Genomic DNA, 15,623 nt, shown 5'->3' on the forward strand with positions numbered 1-15,623 from the left:
GGTCTGGAGCCAGTGATTGGCTGCAGGAGTGATGTGTGATGACGGACACGCCATTGCTGAAGCAAGTAAACAAAGACCAGTGAGGAGCACCAGAGTGGTGGCATTGGATCGGCAGGGACAGTACTGGTTCTTCTGCTATATGTGTCCAAGTTACTGGAGGATGTTCATACACTGTTCGGAAAAAAGTGAATGAGATTTGACAAACTGAAATTTTTTGAAAATTAACCTGTTGTATGGATTTTAAAATCTACAGCAGGTCAATTGTTTGTTCAATTCTGCTCCTTCTGTAGAGTGGTTTTCCCTATAGACTTCAATGGGCTTGCTAACAAACTGAAAGTCTGCACCAAAAACCGCTGGGAAAAATAAATTTTTTTTTTTTTAAATGACAATAAAATGCACCAAAATCTTTATAAATAGTGTAGATTTATTAGCGGTTTTGGTGCAGATTTTCTGCACATAAATCAGCACCAAGGTGTGCAGCAATAATGATATTGACAACCTTGGGGGGGATATACATACCATCATTTCGTCACAGTGGCTGCTGTTTTCTTTTTGTTTGCACAGTATGTCATTTATTTATTTTATTAGACCTTTTGCTCCAGGACTACCCTTTGTATTGTAACTGGCAATGGTAAATGCAATCTTGAAAAACAGTTACTTGGCCACTTACAGGTATGGACATAGACTTATTATTAAAGGGAACCTGTCACCTCCAAAAACCATCTGAAGCCGTCAGCAGTACCTGCGAGTAGCCAGCAGTGTGTTTCTGACGATTGTCTTGTTCCTGAATGCAGATGCGGCAAAGGCTGTGAGAATGTTCCTTTATCCCCTGCCGCCGCGCTTCTCTAGACATGCTTCAAGTCACGGGGGCAGCGGCCCCATCCCTGCCCCCTTCGCTGTGACTGACAGCCGGCAGTTTGGCTGGCTTTCCTGAACTCTCTGCATAAGCGCTGTCAGTCACAGCAAAGGGGGCAGGGAAGGGGGCGCGGTTATCTTGACTTGAAGCATGTCTAGAGAAGCGCGGCGGCAGGGGATAAAGGAACGTTTTCTGAGCCTTTGCTTTATCTGCATTTAGGATTTGTCAGAAACACACTGCTGGCTACTCGCAGGTACTGCTGACGGCTTCAGATGGTTTTTGGAGGCGACAGGTTCCCTTTAATCCCTGCCTGCCTGTCTTCTCTGGCCTTACTTCCATATCTAGGCCGTGGATGGTGCCTACCTACAACAGTCGAGAAAGATCAAGGCCCTCCTATTCTGCGGTTGGAACGTTCATCCGGCTTCCAGCTTCTGGTATAAAGGAAGACAAACTCCTCCTTCCATGTTTTACATTCATCTGGTAAATGAAGGACAAGACTTGGGAGAAATCAGCTGCAACATTTCCAAACAGACAGAAATCCTCTGTAATGGAAGTAACTGGTTTTATTAAAAATGGTGGTACACAAACTCAGAGAAAAAATAACTTATTAAACAAGTCATTTAAAGGGGTTCTGTCACCACATTTTGCCCCTACAGTAAAACATAGCTACTTGTAGGTCTCCCTGAGCTGTATTAAATGAAGACTGTTAGTTAATAAGGGCATCATGTATTTCTTTATAAAATCGATTTTAGTGATATGCTAATGACTTACATAAGGTGCCCAAGGGGATGTCCTTTCCTAACTTGGTGCCTAGCTGCACCCCTCGGTCCAGTGCCCAGCGCCGCCTCTAATATAATATATTCAAGAGCCGGCGAGCTGACGTAATCCCTGAGCCTGTTTGAAATCCTGCGCGTGCGCACTACACACTGTAGTCTGCGCCGCTGCAGACTACATGTAATGGCATCATCGAGCGAAGTGCACATTATATAAGAGGCGGCGCTGGACACAGGAAGGCGGCGCTGGGCACCAAGTTAGGAAAGGACATCCCCTTGGGCACCTTATGCAAGTCATTAGCATATCACTAAAATTGATTTTATAAAGGAATAAATCAAGACTATTAGTTAATAAGGGCGTCATGTAATACAGCTCAGGGAGACCTACAAGTAGCTATGTTTTACTGTAGGGGGCAAAATGTGGTGACAGAATCCCTTTAAAACATCAGCCTACATTCTAACAGATCTAGAAGCCAGGACGGCTCCCCTCTTTTAGCAGGACCCTCTCATTCACGGTTTGCATAGGATCTCATCTCTACACGAAGGATGTTCAAAATATACATCAGGGAAGATTTTATTGTCTACGCCGCTGATGAGGAAGGTGAAAAACGCAGCTAAATAGAGTTGCTGGGATCACACAACCTTTCCAGGAACACTGCAACGTGCCGGATACAGTGGCTTCAGAATTATGGCAATCAGCCATATCAAGCCATCTTCCCCAATTTAGAGCTATCTGATGAGGTAAGTTCTTCAACCATCCCCCATTCTTATACCCCAGCCTATGAAATGGACATATGGCGGTCCACATTCAACAGCAGCCACGTAAGATATGTTCCTGCTGTCAGACAGTAAGTGATGCTGTTTGACGGCCGACCGTCTTTACTCCTTGGCCGCTACGGAGTGTTCATTTTATGAAACCACCTGACTCTGAACTCTGCATCAGAAGGCATCACATAAGAGGTCAATGGTTGGGTAGTTTTGGGGTCTGTCTGTCCCTCGTCCTTCGTTCTTTCTGCTAAAAGATCCTCACCCATGGCCTAAGGAATACACAAAAAACGGTTTTAATTAAACATTAAAGTACAATGGTTACTAATCACAAATTACAAATGTTTTTTTTTTTTTTAAAGAAATGTGTCACCAAATTTTTTATCTGTTAATCAAAACACATCCTTTTTTCTGATCTGGTCTTGTTTTCTGGTTGCAGATTTTTAAATTGTATTTCATGAACAGGATTATTAAAGGGCGGCCATCTTGCCTGAGCTGTCAACAGCATTTAGAAAGCATTAAGAAAATTGCTTTACGGCAGCCCCATGGGTCAGGAGGGGACCTCATTGACTTCTATGGGAAAGTTTTCTAGGCTGCTCTGTGACCTGTGCAGAGGTCATTGTACAAGGAAAGAATAGATAGCATTTGACAATCACCAAGACTCTGTGTCTTATCTGTACACAGAGGTGATATCAGTACAGGCTGTATTAGAATGACATAAGCTGATAACTACGGTAAAGCGATCTGTACAGACCAAGTGGCCCCTATTATTAGGCTTGTTTAATTATAGAAATTGATATGGAAAATTAAAAATATCAAAAATTCTGTAAAAATACAGGGAGTGCAGAATTATTAGGCAAGTTGTATTTTTGAGGATTAATTTTATTATTGAACAACAACCATGTTCTCAATGAACCCAAAAAACTCATTAATATCAAAGCTGAATATTTTTGGAAGTAGTTTTTAGTTTGTTTTTAGTTTTAGCTATTTTAGGGGGATATCTGTGTGTGCAGGTGACTATTACTGTGCATAATTATTAGGCAACTTAACAAAAAACAAATATATACCCATTTCAATTATTTATTTTTCCCAGTGAAACCAATATAACATCTCAACATTCACAAATATACATTTCTGACATTCAAAAACAAAACAAAAACAAATCAGTGACCAATATAGCCACCTTTCTTTGCAAGGACACTCAAAAGCCTGCCATCCATGGATTCTGTCAGTGTTTTGATCTGTTCACCATCAACATTGCGTGCAGCAGCAACCACAGCCTCCCAGACACTGTTCAGAGAGGTGTACTGTTTTCCCTCCTTGTAAATCTCACATTTGATGATGGACCACAGGTTCTCAATGGGGTTCAGATCAGGTGAACAAGGAGGCCATGTCATTAGATTTTCTTCTTTTATACCCTTTCTTGCCAGCCACGCTGTGGAGTACTTGGACGCGTGTGATGGAGCATTGTCCTGCATGAAAATCATGTTTTTCTTGAAGGATGCAGACTTCTTCCTGTACCACTGCTTGAAGAAGGTGTCTTCCAGAAACTGGCAGTAGGACTGGGAGTTGAGCTTGACTCCATCCTCAACCCGAAAAGGCCCCACAAGCTCATCTTTGATGATACCAGCCCAAACCAGTACTCCACCTCCACCTTGCTGGCGTCTGAGTCGGACTGGAGCTCGCTGCCCTTTACCAATCCAGCCATCTGGCCCATCAAGACTCACTCTCATTTCATCAGTCCATAAAACCTTTAAAAAAATCAGTCTTGAGATATTTCTTGGCCCAGTCTTGACGTTTCAGCTTGTGTGTCTTGTTCAGTGGTGGTCGTCTTTCAGCCTTTCTTACCTTGGCCATGTCTCTGAGTATTGCACACCTTGTGCTTTTGGGCACTCCAGTGATGTTGCAGCTCTGAAATATGGCCAAACTGGTGGCAAGTGGCATCTTGGCAGCTGCACGCTTGACTTTTCTCAGTTCATGGGCAGTTATTTTGCGCCTTGGTTTTTCCACACGCTTCTTGCGACCCTGTTGACTATTTTGAATGAAACGCTTGATTGTTCGATGATCACGCTTCAGAAGCTTTGCAATTTTAAGAGTGCTGCATCCCTCTGCAAGATATCTCACTATTTTTGACTTTTCTGAGCCTGTCAAGTCCTTCTTTTGACCCATTTTGCCAAAGGAAAGGAAGTTGCCTAATAATTATGCACACCTGATATAGGGTGTTGATGTCATTAGACCACACCCCTTCTCATTACAGAGATGCACATCACCTAATATGCTTAATTGGTAGTAGGCTTTCGAGCCTATACAGCTTGGAGTAAGACAACATGCATAAAGAGGATGATGTGGTCAAAATACTCATTTGCCTAATAATTCTGCACGTAGTGTATGTTTAACATAAAAACATGATTTAAACAATAGGTCATTTTCTGATGACACATTCACTTTAAGTTATCACTCTTCTTCATGCCACAACAGATTTTTACAAGACAGGTATCACTTTAATCAGCAGGATTAAAGGGAACCTGTCACCGGGATTTTGGGTATAGAGCTGAGGACATGGGTTGCTAGATGGCCGCTAGCACTTCGGCAATACCCAGTCCCCATAGCTCTGTGTGCTTTTATTGTGTAAAAAAAACGATTTGATACATATGCAAATTAACCTGAGATGAGTCCTGTGTGTGAGATGAGTCAGGGACAGGATCTCAGGTTAATTTGCATATGTATCAAATCAGTTTTTTTACACAATAAAAGCACAGAGAGCTATGGGGACTGGGTATTGCGGATGTGCTAGCAGCCATCTAGCAACCCATGTCCTCAGCTCTATACCCAAAATCCCAGTGACAGGTTCCCTTTAACCCTTCCACATAGTATATAAATTTTTTAACATATTATCCAAACCCCCTAATAAGTGCGGGCTAAATAAAAAAAAAATCTTTATATAACGTAGCTTGTTGGTTATCAATTTAATCAGCAGTTTGGATCTATGGTGTAAGTAACATGGCAGACAGCAGAGAGTTCAGCTCATATTTTTCAAAGGGATTTGGAAAATCAAGGTGGTTGTCCCATTAGAATACAGCCCTATTAGGGCAACCCAAAATGTCACAAGCTGCTTGAAACTGCTGCTATAGAAGAGTTGTCCGTTGCCTGCAACTTTGCCCAGTGGCGATAGCTGACCAGAGCTTTCATATTAAGAGAAGGCATTGTTCAGATGGGACAACACTTATAAAGCGGAAACTTGGCTGGCTGTTACGGATCACTGGCTTCGACCAATCTCTAACTCAGGCATGCTCAACCTGCGGCCCTCCAGCTGTTGCAAAACTACAACTCCCAGCATGCTCGAACAGCCTACAGTTATCATCCTACAGCAGGGCATTGTGGGAGTTGTAGTTTTACAACAGCTGGAGGGCCACAGGTTGAGCATGCCTGCTCTAACTAGTGGCATTTTCTGAAGAGGGAAAAAAAGTTACACGGTGCAATGGACTTGACGTGTGACCTTACCTCCATTAGGAATATTTTTTGTTCTTCTAATAATCCAGCCTTCTCCAATTGCTTTTCTATTTGCTCCTGTGTCTTCAAATTATTTTCCAACACAAATGATGCCTGCTGGGGCTGTATGAACTGTAAGAGAAGCCTGTAAAATACCAACAGTGAGCTTCTCCATAAGACAGGCAGATAGATAGTAAATGACCAGCACAGTTTCTGGTGTTCGGAACAAAACATACCGTAAATGCTCTTATGGGGTTTTCAGAGAGCCCAAAAAATAAGCTGACGGCGAGAAAGGTTATAATTTTTTAAGAAAAATGGCAGGGGTTTGAGCAGGTAAGAAAGTCTAATTTCTTTATTTTTTATAACCTTCCCAGCCATCAGCTTACTTTCTGGGGTCTCAGAGCTGAACCCGGACATACCTCCATTTTTCACCCAGGCAGCCCCCCTGACTTGAGCATGGGAGCAGTTCATGCTCTGATGCTCTCCTTTGCCCTGCGCTAAATCGTGCAGGGCAAAAGCATTTTCCGAAGTTCCGGTGATGTACCATGCTCTCCATGGGGCTGGCAGGAATACCAATGACTGACGGCACTGATGGGCAGGCTTTAGCGCTGCACTAGCCTGTAAAACAGCTAGGGCAGCGCTAAAGCACGCCCCTCAGAGCCGGTGACGATACCGAATACACTGCTGGGCGGAAGCTTCCGCCCGGCAGTGTGTTATTGTAAATAAAAGAGCCCGGGCCCTGCGTGATCCAGCGCAGGGCAAGGGAGCGCATCGGAGCATGAGATTCTCTGATGTTAACATCAGGGGTGCTGCCTGGGTGTATATATGGGTATGTCCGACAACCTCTTTAACTAATAATTTAAGGCCTTTAAAGAGAACATGTCACACTGAACAAGCACTCAGATAGAAGAGAGCAGAAAGAGTTGAGCAAATTGATATATCATTTTATAAGAAATGATTCAGTATTTTATTTATTTCCTATTTCTACTCCTGATTAGGAGTCCAGTGGGCGGCCCTACTCAATTACTGACAGCTATTTCTGTATGCGCATCTGTACAAGGAAGACTGTCAATCACTGAATAGGCCTGCCCACTGGACAGTAAACTTCTAGTAGAAATAATAGAGGAACGGCAAAACAGAGTCATAAGTGTAGACAAGTAGTTACTAAAACAGACATGTCAGGAGATGCGATGGGTCCTCTCTAAGAGATTGTAAATTCTGCAGTTTCCCTATATACCTTGCTCTAATGTAAGAGGCACAAGACCACATCCACAGCTGCGCCCCGTTTGTGTAGACTGTCAGTGATGAAGAGTCGCCTTCATTACAGTATCCAAGTACTAAGCCATCATCTACGGATGCAGTAGAGTCTATGGCTCTAGCAATGTCACCTATACACTGTTGTGTTCCGAGTGATCTCAGAGAGCATAAGCTGAATCTGCTGGATCTCTGTGATGGATCCTTGCATTTTGCGACAGTGAGGAAGAGACTCATGTAAGATTCAGCCAGGCGTATCCAGAAGTGTGGATTGAATGGATGCAGAGAAATCAGCTGCTGCAGACAAGACACTTCTTCTTGGCGATTTCCCAAATGGTTGTGACTAGTTGCTTGAAGCTGGAAGGCACCAGTCAGATTATCAGTGTTACTGACTCCTTTTGTCTACAGAGAAAAATAATTAAACTAAACTCTTCTAAATACATCCAGTAATGGCAGTTACACTGTTATCAGAGACCTAGTACCAGCTACACCCCACAAGGGATACATACTTAACTACTTCACAGTTAAAAGGGTTTTCTAAGATTTGACTACTATTTTACTATCCTCTGGACAGGTCATCAGTATCTGATCAGTGGGGTCTGACACCTGGGACCCCTGCTGATCAGCTGTTTGAGAAGGCACTGGCCTTCCTGGTGCTCACCAAGCAGCACAGCGCCATATATTGTATAGCACTGTGCTTGGAATTGCAGCTCAGCCCCATTCATTTCAATGGGGCTGAGCTGCGCCTAGGCAACGTGACAGATGAACTTGACGTCACTGGCCTTGGAAAAGTCTTAAGGCAGCAGCACTCACAGGAGTGCCGATGCCTTCTCAAACAGCTAATCAGCAGGGGTTGCGGGTGTAAGACCTCAACTGATCAGATACTGATCCTGAGGATAGGTCATCAGTAGTAAAATCTCGGAAAGCCTCTTTAAATGGATTGTATAACATCAGGTCCCTCTCACCTCCAATTATAAAACAACTTTCCATAATTGAATAGTGCACGTGAATATAAGAAACTTTGTACTATATCTAATTAAAGAAAAAAGCTTCTGTCTGCTGTTGTCAGACTTCTTTTCTCTTTCCTGCTTTTAAAGTTGACACAGAGAGAGAAGAGGAAGGAGGCCGCTGCATGAGAGGCATACAAACTACAGTTTCTCAGCTCTGATACACTTAGCACTTTTGACCCTACTATATCTAGTAGGATAAGGCTCCACTATGGTTCAGAGTGGCATAAAAACTTACTAGCTGGCAGCAGCCTCCAAACCTCCCCTCCTCTCACCATAGATGTGTGTGCGTATGTGAGGCTGGAGAGGGGTTCTATTTGAGAAAAGCAACCTGAGAAGCTCAGGAGGAAGGATAATTCTTTAATAAGATATATTACAAGGTTTCTTATATTCACCTGTACTATTCATTTATGAAAACTTTTTTAACTGGATGTACACTTTAAGGGGAATCTGTTACTAGTATTAATATGTGCCCTATCTGAGAGCAGCATAAACTGAGGACAGATAGGCTGATTAAAATGCTGGGTTACTTGAACTAACTCAGTCAGTTTTCTAGTCACACTGACACTGAATAGAGTCCAGGGGTATTTGCCACTAATGTGTTCCTATAATCATTCTGAAATTAGCTCTCCAGCCAACCAGTGCCCTGCTGTGTTCTGACAAGGGGAAGATCTCTGAAACACCTGTCTACAGATGGATACCTCTTTCTTTGGAGAAGGCTCTGGTTTGGCTAATATCCCTAGCCATCTTTCAAGGATCTTTAATGGTCGGACGTTAACTTACAGTTTAGCAACCTATAGGTGGCACTAGAGAGTTTCCTTCCTCTTGGAGAACTGCTGATTTGCATACTTTCTCCCAAAGAGCATTGCTTAGAAGAAGACAAACTCCCTACACCAACTAGCATCTCTGCAAGGAGAAACAATACCCCCCACCCAAGAGCTATAATGTTTCTGGATACATTACCAGATCTTCGGCTATCTCCAAAGCTTCTTTATGCCTCCCCAGTCGTATTAAACAGCGTGCCTGGCTTTCCTGGACATCTCTTCTCATCACATTGTTTGCCGGTGGTATAAGCGCATAGCAGTCGCTGTACTCAATAAATGCTTTCTAAAAGGGAAGCAAAAGTGATTATAATTTTTTCTTAAAAGAAGGGGATTTTTAAGTGGTTAGGAAAAAATTCTTAGAAAAATTGCAAAGTATTTTGGGGTTTACAATTTTTGCCCGTTTTTCATTTCAGCTGTGCTATCTTTGAAAATACAAAATGTAGTCAGCACAGAGATAAAACTCTGATAGAGATGGGTAACTCACTGTCGGTTTACTGCTGCTGTGATAAGATGATGTTATCTGAAGGGTAAATCCTCATGATTATAGTCGGTGTAGAATTTGGATAACAATATGACAGATCTCCACAGAAAGGCATGGCACTGATCAGTGAAATGTATGAATCTCTAATTGAGTCACTCATCCTCTCTGGGTGCAGTGAATGGTCTGACTGAGACAGTCAAGGGAGGTTGCTTGCCGTGCTAACAATCCAAAAGGAGGAAGATATAGAAAGAGCCAGGACAGGGAGTAGAATACTGACTTAAAAAAATAATATCCAGAAAACCATGCATCCTTTTTTGTAAAAATAAAAAATTACATAGATTAATCACATATAGGCTGTTAATGGGGTTGTGCTGGTTCAGAGCTGAACCCGGACAAACCTCCATTTTCACCCAGAAAGCACCCCTGACTTAAGCATCGGAGCAGTGCATGCTTTAGCACTGTCCTAGCCGTTTTACTGGCTAAGGCAGCGCTAAATCCCGCCCGTCAGTGTCGGTGACGCCACCGGGCTTCCTGAGCAGCCGGAAGAAGAGGGACCTGGTACATCACCGAGTACAGGAAGACAGTAACTTCCGTCTAAGAATTCCCTATATGAAAACGGGGCTTCATAAATATGTGGTAAAGGTATGACATGCATGTATGTAATATGTATGTCACTCTAGTACTATTACACCAATGTCCCCAATCCCAGACAACCCCTAATGTGATGGAAATATCCCTTTAACTTCAGATATAGAACTAATTCCTTGCATTCCTGGAAAGTTAACCCAGTGAAAAATATCTTGTCTACATCAGAGTACAGTTTGTTATACAGGCATAGACTCGCACATGTATTATACTGTACATATGACAATTTGCTAATTATTATGTAGGAAGCGCTGAATTTAAGGAAAGTGAGAACAGTGTTAAAGGGTGCAATCTGAAACCCATGCCTTAGGCACCATGGGAGCCTGGCCTGCTCCTGGTCAGAAAAGAGATTATGCCAAGTTTTGACGTTATCCACTAGCCACAGATCCACCGATCCGATGGAGCAGCAGGTCGAGCAAGCACCCTGCTGCTCCATTCTTTCCCCATGGGACTGCCGGAAATAGCCCAGCACTGTACTTGCATGCGCGACCTGACACTTCATTATAGGGGGAACTTTTCAGGACAGGTATGGGTCCTTGCAGTTGTTTGTACCACCATCAATCAGTGAGTTATCCCCTTTCTCAGTGATGGCACTCCAGCTGTGGTGAAACTACGACTCCCAGCATGGTTCATTCATTTCTATGGAGTTCTGAGAACAGCCAAGCAAGGAGGCACCTTGGGAGTCATAGTTTTACCACAGCTGGAGTGTCGGAGGTTAGCCATCAAAGGACTTTGAGAAGATGAGACGCAGGTCACAGTAGTGAGCCAGTACTACATATAGGAGAAAACCACATAGCTCTCACATACAGGGACATCTTCTGGGGGACAAGATGACTAAAAATGGCGGATTGCGTGGTTTACATTTTTTTATTTTTTTCCTGTTACGGCCTTCACCGAGCGGAAATATTTTTTTATATTTTAATAGCTCACACTTTGTGGGATGTGGCAATATGTAATATGTTTATTCTTTATTGTTTGTAAATTTTATATGTAAAACTGGGAAGGGGGCCATTTAAACTTTTAGTATTTTGGTGTTTTTTTTTTTACTTTTTAAATAATAACCATTTCTTCCCTTAGGGACTAGAACCTGGATCTTTTCATCCCTTATGCTATTCACCCTGATAGAGATCTATCAGGGTGAATAGGATCTCACACATCTCCCTGTGCTCTGTGCACACAGCAGAAGGAAGGTTACCATGGCAACCAGGGATTCAGTAGTGTCCTGGCTGCCATGGTAACGATCTGAGCCCCGGCAGTGTAATCTGCCACTGCCACCAATAGAGGGGATGGGTTCCTGTGGCCACCATATAACAATGGGGGGGAGGGACTTATGGCCAGTGATAATGGGGGGGGGGGGGGTGAGGCTTTGGGAGGGCGCACTGCATCAGCAATTGATGTAATTAAAGAGGACCTTTCGTGGGTCCAAAGAATATGAACTTAGTAGTAGGCTGCATAGAGCAGCGCCCATGGATCTAAGTGCACTTACTATTATTCCTGGGCGCCGCTCCGTTCACCCGCTGTGGCCCCCGGTATTTTCAACATTCAGAGCAAGGAGGAGGAGACGCCAGTGTCTCTCCTTCTCCCTGACAGCAGCGCTGTCCAATCACAGCGCAGAGCTCAGAGCCAGGGAGAAAAAAAACTCCCTGGCTCTGAGCTCTGCGCAGTGATTGGACAGCGCTGCTGTCAGGGAGAAGGAGAGACACTGGCGTCTCCTCCTCCTTGCTCTGAATGTTGAAAATACCGGGGGCAAGAGCAGGTGAACGGAGCGGCGCCCAGGAATAATAGTAAGTGCACTTAGATCCCTGGGCGCCGCTCTATGCAGCCTACTACTAAGTTCATATTCTTTGGACCCATGAAAAGGTCCTCTTTAACTCCTTTATACAATTGTCTGCAGCGGTATTACAAACCCGGCACCCGGCCTCAATAACAGGGCATGCGATCTGTGGCACCTGAGGGGTTAATTGCCACGTCATGCCCTGTTATTGAGGCCGGGTGCCGGGTCTGTGATACCGCTGCCTATACTTATGTTTTACATTCATTGGTGGCGCAGTGGCGACAGCTCCTCCCTCCTCCTCCCTGCTATCTCCCCATTGGTGGTAGTGGCGGCCGCGTCACAGTGGAGAGGGAGGGACTCCTTCCTTCTCCACTGACGGTGCTACTGAAGAGAATTTGGGCTGCACAGGATCGCGGCGGTACAGTCGCAAATGGCGACAAGACTAAAAAGTCTTGTCGCCATCTGCAAATTTTAAGGCGCATTAGCGACCGTTTTGGTCGCCATCTGGAGCCCTGTACTATGAATAGCCCCTGGCCCTATCTTATATGGAGGATGGCCTTATGCCTATACCATGCATGCTTAAACTCCTTCACTGTATTTGCAGCTACCACTTCTGCAGGAAGGCTATTCCATGCATTCACTACTCTCTCAGTAAAGTAATACTTCCTGATATTACTTTTAAAAGAGAGCTGAACAAGGAGTGGATGTGGGGGTGTGCCTCACAACTTGAGAAGCTTTGCTTTAGGCCTCTTTCACATGAGCAACTTTTCCATCCGAGTGCGATGCGTGAAGCAAACGCATAGCATCTGGACTGAATCCTGACCCATTCATTTCAATGGGTTCACATGTTTTTCAGGCATCATTTCTGTGATCAGGAAAAAAAATCACAGCATCTTCTATATTCTGTGTTTTCCACACAGCTCTGGTTCCATAGAAGTAAGTGGGGCTTCAGTGAAAAATGAAAGGCATCCGGAGGCAATGCATTTTTCACCGATGGTTGCTAGGTGATGGCACCTTCACGGCGACTGCGCATTAATAATCTTCACTGCTTGGCAAGCAGTAGAAGACCTGGTGTGCATGGTGCTAGCAAATCGGTGCGCAGGTGTGAGAAGTCAGCGCTAGACCTGAAGTCTACTGCTGTCAATCCGAGGGGAGGGGGCGTGTTTGGAGCACCAAGGGCGTCGCTGGAGCCGTGCTAAAACCACATTAGTCTGCCTCTTTGTGCTCCAATGGCTCATTTGCATAAAAATAAAAGTGTTAATTTCTCCAAAACATCAGCACCTACAAAATAAAAGAAAGATATTTGTTTACTCAGTTACATCAACCCCACCAGGCTACATGCCTGGTTTAATAGGGTTGATCCTGAAGACAGGACTTCTTTAACCTGAAAGAGCTATAATACCACAATACTTTAAAGGGAATCTCCAGGAAAGCCTGTTGTGTTCTGACCCTGTGTTGGAAAGGTAGTCTCCTCAGTATTTACCCCAACGTCAGGCTGCCGCTGACGCCATCTCACTGCTCTCAAACAGGCAGCAGCTCCTCCGCTCGGGTCCAGACCAGATGTGTTCCCAAGTCTTTGCAGGACATCTGTGCGGAGTGTAGACTGCAGCATCATCAGCCCGACGTTGGGGGTTAGTAGTGACGAAAACCATCTTTCCTCAGTCAGAACACTTCAGGATTTTCCGCAAAGTCCGGAGAACCCCTTTAAAATGACGTATTTTATTAAAAGGTTTCTACCATCAGAATTTGTGTTATGTAGCTGACTGACATTAGCGATGCACTACTGTCAGCACTACATGACAGTGTGTTTTTTACATTTGTACCTGCAGCCGTTCTGATAAAATACACACTTTTACAATATGCTAATGAGCCTCTAGGTGCTATGTGGGCGTAGAATCAGCACCTAGAGGCACGGTCCACTCACCCTTTATCCCGCCCAGGTTCTCCATTCCTCTTGATTGATGTCCAAGTTCCATGCAACGTTGAGGAAATCCTGCACCTGCGCCGTTCAATTCTGTATTCGGCGCAGGCGCAGTGAGTCAACGCTGCTCTCCTGGTGCCGATGTTCTGCCAGATTTCTATACCTTGCCAAAACGCTATATAGGAAGTGACGCGGCCGCACAGGAATCAGCTGGAAGAGGGTGTGTGCGGTGCTGCGCAAGCGCACATCGACTGGATTAGCAAAAAATCATTGCAGCACCGCGTGAGAAGGACTTCATGCGCATGCGTAAAACCACACACTGCACTTGCGCACTTAGGGGTTGGTAGATTTTCCAGCGCAAAATGTTCCATCAGATCTCCCTACCCTTGAGTGTGCCGGCGCACACAAATAATAAGGAGCAGTTCATTCTTACCGCAGAACTGAGTGCAGAATATCGAGGTCACCACATAGCAGAGCTGAGTGCAGGATATTACCCCAATATCCAGCACTCAGCTCTGTGGTGTCCCCCCAATATCCCACACTCAGCTCTGCTATGTGGTGACCTCGATATTCTGCACTCAGCTCTGCAGTAAGAATGAACTGCTCCTTATGATTTGTGCACGCGTGCGCACTCAGGGGTAGGGAGATTTGATGGAACATTTTGCACTGGAAAATCTACCTACCCCCTAAGTGTGCATGCGCGTTGTACGGTTTCGCGCATGAACTCCTTCTCCCACGGAGCTGCAATGATTTTTTTCTATACCAGTCGATGTGCGCTTGCGCAGCACCGCACACACCCTCCTCCAGCTGATTTCTGTGCGGCCGCGTCACTTCCGGTATAGCGTTTTGGCAAGGTATAGAAATCTGGCAGAACACCTGGCTTCCTCACTGCGTCTGCGCTGACTACGTCACAGTAAGGAATCCGGCACCAGGAGCGCGGCTTTCACTCACTGCACCTGCGCTGAATACAGAAGTGAACGGCGCAGGCGCGGTATTTCCTCAACGATGCATGGATTTTGGACATCAATCAAGAGGAGCAGGGCGGGTAGAACGGAGGGCCTGGGCGGGATAAAGGGCGAGTGGACCGAGCCTCTAGGTGCTGAATCTACGCCCACATAGCACCTAGAGGCTCATTACCATATTGTAAAAGTGTGTATTTTATCAGGCTGCAGGGAGAAATGTAAAAAACACACCGTTATGCAGTGCTGACATTAGACCATAGTTAATGTCAGTCAGCTACATAACAGTAATTCTGATGGTAAAAACACTTTAAAAGAAACTTTTTTCCCCATACCTCAAAGTCCTTCTGTCTGTATAATAAATCCGCTCTGAATTTCACTATGTTGTGCACCTCTGCCAAGTGTTCCTTAGTCACATCTTCATTAAACCACTGAGAAAGAAGGGAATAACAAATGCATAACAAGCAAAAAGAATGTAACAAATACATAAATAATTAGAATAAATACATAAACAAACAATACATGTGCAGATAATAAGTTGTTATTATTATTAATACACGCAAGTCTTTGAGCAGCACCAGTCACAGGCGGACCGGGCAGCCATTACCTGAGGCTCGCACTGCTTGGCCCTATATGACTGCCCTCTCTGACTTGTTCGCTCTCGGGTTTCCGAAAACACAGAATCCTCAAAGCAGAAATCACACTCCATTGTTCCCCCCGACCCTAATTCATCCTTGCACCACCGTGTCCAGCGGTGAAGCCCATCCGTACGGAAACAAAGCTCGATGAAAAGGTTCCCACGCTCAGAGGGCGCGCGCATGTGCGCTGAGGGCTGTAGGCAGACGGTAAGCGCTCAGCTCGTAAACGCGCATGCT

The 15,623-nt window shown here is 44.7% G+C and overlaps 1 protein-coding gene across 2 annotated transcripts; it reads right to left on the reverse strand.

Annotated features, from left to right (window-relative positions):
* Window positions 1-2,000: 2,000 nt before the first annotated feature.
* On the reverse strand, window positions 2,001-15,581 carry LOC122942096 (uncharacterized protein C8orf76 homolog). Of its 2 annotated transcripts, none has more exons than XM_044299592.1 (6): window positions 15,356-15,581; window positions 15,084-15,179; window positions 9,108-9,251; window positions 7,121-7,494; window positions 5,896-6,028; window positions 2,001-2,666 (listed from the first exon to the last, which is right to left on the reverse strand). In XM_044299592.1, the coding sequence occupies exons 1-6, from the start codon at window positions 15,566-15,568 to the stop codon at window positions 2,523-2,525; spliced, it is 1,104 nt and encodes a 367-aa protein (XP_044155527.1). In that variant the 5' UTR covers window positions 15,569-15,581; the 3' UTR covers window positions 2,001-2,522. The 2 variants fall into 2 exon arrangements, with proteins under 2 accessions (XP_044155527.1, XP_044155526.1); XM_044299591.1 differs by having other exon boundaries at window positions 2,003-2,666; window positions 7,121-7,539; window positions 15,356-15,580.
* Between the last annotated feature and the right edge of the window lie 42 nt (window positions 15,582-15,623).

This window comes from Bufo gargarizans, chromosome 6, assembly GCF_014858855.1.
Source record: "Bufo gargarizans isolate SCDJY-AF-19 chromosome 6, ASM1485885v1, whole genome shotgun sequence".
Classification (NCBI taxonomy): domain Eukaryota; kingdom Metazoa; phylum Chordata; class Amphibia; order Anura; family Bufonidae; genus Bufo; species Bufo gargarizans.